At 39.7% G+C, this 2,563-nt stretch overlaps 1 protein-coding gene across 1 annotated transcript; it reads right to left on the bottom strand.

Annotated features, from left to right (window-relative positions):
• Positions 1–263: 263 nt before the first annotated feature.
• LOC142644096 (uncharacterized) lies at positions 264–1,677 on the bottom strand. Its single transcript, XM_075818776.1, has 3 exons — positions 1,408–1,677; positions 1,063–1,262; positions 264–942 (listed from the first exon to the last, which is right to left on the bottom strand). The coding sequence occupies exons 1-3, from the start codon at positions 1,675–1,677 to the stop codon at positions 264–266; spliced, it is 1,149 nt and encodes a 382-aa protein (XP_075674891.1).
• Positions 1,678–2,563: the final 886 nt, after the last annotated feature.

Raw genomic sequence — 2,563 nt, 5'->3', positions numbered from 1 at the left:
CCTCCTTGGTGGTTGCCTAGGTGGCTAACTGGCTGTTTGGCTGGCTGGCTGCCTTCCTAGTTGGTAAACCAGGGTGGCTGCCGTGCAAACCTCCTTACTGGTTGCCTAAGTGGCTGACTTGCTGGCCGAGGTAATGAATTTACACCCTGATTTGGTTGGTCAGTGCTTGCTGGTTGGTCAGTGCTTGCTGGTTAGTCAGTGCTTGTTCCTTGTCCCCATAAAAAGAATTGTCTTGCATCATAAATAGATTTGTAATATAGTTGTCATAGTAAACACATTCTTGCTTTACTTACAATTTTTTTTTGCCTCTCAAGGCTTTGTCTCCTTTGCCATGGTGTCTCACTAGTTATTCCAGCCTTACACCTCCATGAATTATACCCTTCCTTATGACAAAACCCATATTTTATAGGTCTATATGACCTAGAAACTTTGTATGGGTTGTTTGGCTCATCTGCATCTTTCTTCCTTTTCATTGGTGGCTTGCCTGGAGGCTTGTACACAATTGGAGCAACAGAGGCAAGTTGGTTGGTTTCAACCCATTCATCTTGGTCAGGCAGTGGGGTAATCATCTCCTTATATGCAACCACACATGTATCCTTTTTATAGCATGCATGCACATAATCCTCAGGCCTCTCCAGGTTCTTATAGATTGCTGCAACACTATGTTTACATGGGATTCCTGTCAAATCCCAAACTCTACAAGTACAACACTTTCTTGTAAGGTTAACCATATGCCTCTCATACTCATTATCAACCTCATATATATAGCAACCTGATAGAACAGTAGAAAATGACTTAGAATCAACTTTCAACTGCTCAAGCTTCTGCACTATGTTTGTACATATGTCACTAGTGAAATTTTCAATCCCAGTCCTCTTACTGTATATTCTACTCATCAATCTAACCCTAATCCACTCTAGCATGGCAATGATAGGCTTATCCCTAGCTTATAGTATCATAGAATTATATGACTCACTAAGATTGTTCACATAACAATTAGAGATGGCCCTTGGAGTGAAATGTGACTTGGTCCATTAGGTTGGTTGGATGTCTACTAGATACTCCCATGCTTCTTTGTCCAATATCTTCATATCTTGAATTCTCTTCTCAAACTCCCTAACTGTTGTTGTTGCAGCACACCTCCATAATTCAACCTTCAATTCTAAACCCTTGAAGTTTAACTTAAAGTTGTTGTAAATATGCTTCACACATAATCTATGTTCAACTGTTGGGAACAACATCTCCATGGTAGGTATCAATCCCTGGTTATCATAAATACAATCAAAAAACATCCAAAGAACAAAAATGAATACCATCTGCCTAAGAACAAAAAAAAAACTTTCAAAAAGTAGAAATGTAATATCTAAGAACAAACAAAAATCTCATAAAGCAAGTGAATTGTATTACCTTCTGCCTATTTGAAATGAACACCAGAGTCAACTCATCTGGCCTCCCAATATCATTTGCAAATGTTTGTAAAAACCACACCCAAGTATCTTTGTTTTCTTGCTCAACTACACCTAATGCAACAGGGAAAATATTGTCATTTTCATCCCTTGCAGTTGCTGATAATATATGTCCACCAAACTTGCCCTTCAAGTGGCAACCATCTAATCCTACAAGTGGCCTACACCGCCCCAAGAATCCAACTTTCTGTGCATTGTATCTCACATACATCCTCTTGAACTTGGGTTATGTGTTAGGCTCAGTAATTTCAGTTTACAGAATCACCTTACTCCCCACATCAGTTACTCTTATCTTCTCTACAAAGTCCCTTAGCTCTGTACACTTGATTTATGCTCAAGTCCACAGACACATCCTGCATAACTCGATGCTTTAAACCAAAAATTGCCCAGTCAAGGTTTTTGTTGAAATCATCCAAGTACTTCCTAGCCACATATGTAGAAGTGACCTGTCTATGCTTGAATGTCCTCCCACATGTACAAGTTGGTACTATGGTCTTTATTTGGAAGGTTAACTCCCCTGCAATTTATGATGCATATACCCTCTAACCACATTCATACTTGCAGTGGATAGAAACTTTGGTCTTTTCATTAAGCTTGAACTTAATGTTCATAGGGCTTTTCACTACATATTCCTTCAAGGCAGCCCTAAACACCTTCTCATTTGGGAACTTCATACACTTGCATAACTAAAGGTTACTCATGCCAGTCTTCTCATTAAACTCTGGACATTCACCCTTTCATCCTCATCCTCAGAACTGGTAATGCTCCTAGTGTCATCATCATCAAGAGCTTTTTCAGCTCAATCATTATCATCAACAGCTTGATCACTGGCAGCAGTTTACGGTCTCTTCCCTTTATCTGTAACTAGCTCCTTCAAATGCTCTCCCTCATTTACATTTTTCAGTATCTCTTTGATGCTCTCTCATATTGGGCACCTCATTGTTCTAAGGCCAAATATGTCATCAGGATAATCTGGTCCTTCATACCCTTCATCCAGCCAATCAGGTTCATCCACATGAACATCTTCACTACCAACAATTTGTCCATGGGTAGCATTTTCATCCACGTTCTATCCATGGGTAGCATGGTCATCCACA

This window comes from Castanea sativa, chromosome 7 (assembly GCF_040712315.1).
Source record: "Castanea sativa cultivar Marrone di Chiusa Pesio chromosome 7, ASM4071231v1".
Lineage (NCBI taxonomy): Eukaryota > Viridiplantae > Streptophyta > Magnoliopsida > Fagales > Fagaceae > Castanea > Castanea sativa.
The sequence above is the reverse complement of the archived record's forward strand: the minus strand, read 5'-3'. Positions and strand labels throughout refer to the sequence as shown.

Coding starts and splice junctions, on each gene's coding strand:
- LOC142644096 (XM_075818776.1), bottom strand. CDS start 1,677: ATGTATGTGAGATACAATGCACAGAAAGTTGGATTCTTGGGGCGGTGT. Junction 1,263..1,407: donor TCATTTCAAATAGGCAGAAG/GTAATACAATTC, acceptor TATGATAACCAG/GGATTGATACCTACCATGGA. Junction 943..1,062: donor TTGGACAAAGAAGCATGGGA/GTATCTAGTAGA, acceptor ACTATAAGCTAG/GGATAAGCCTATCATTGCCA.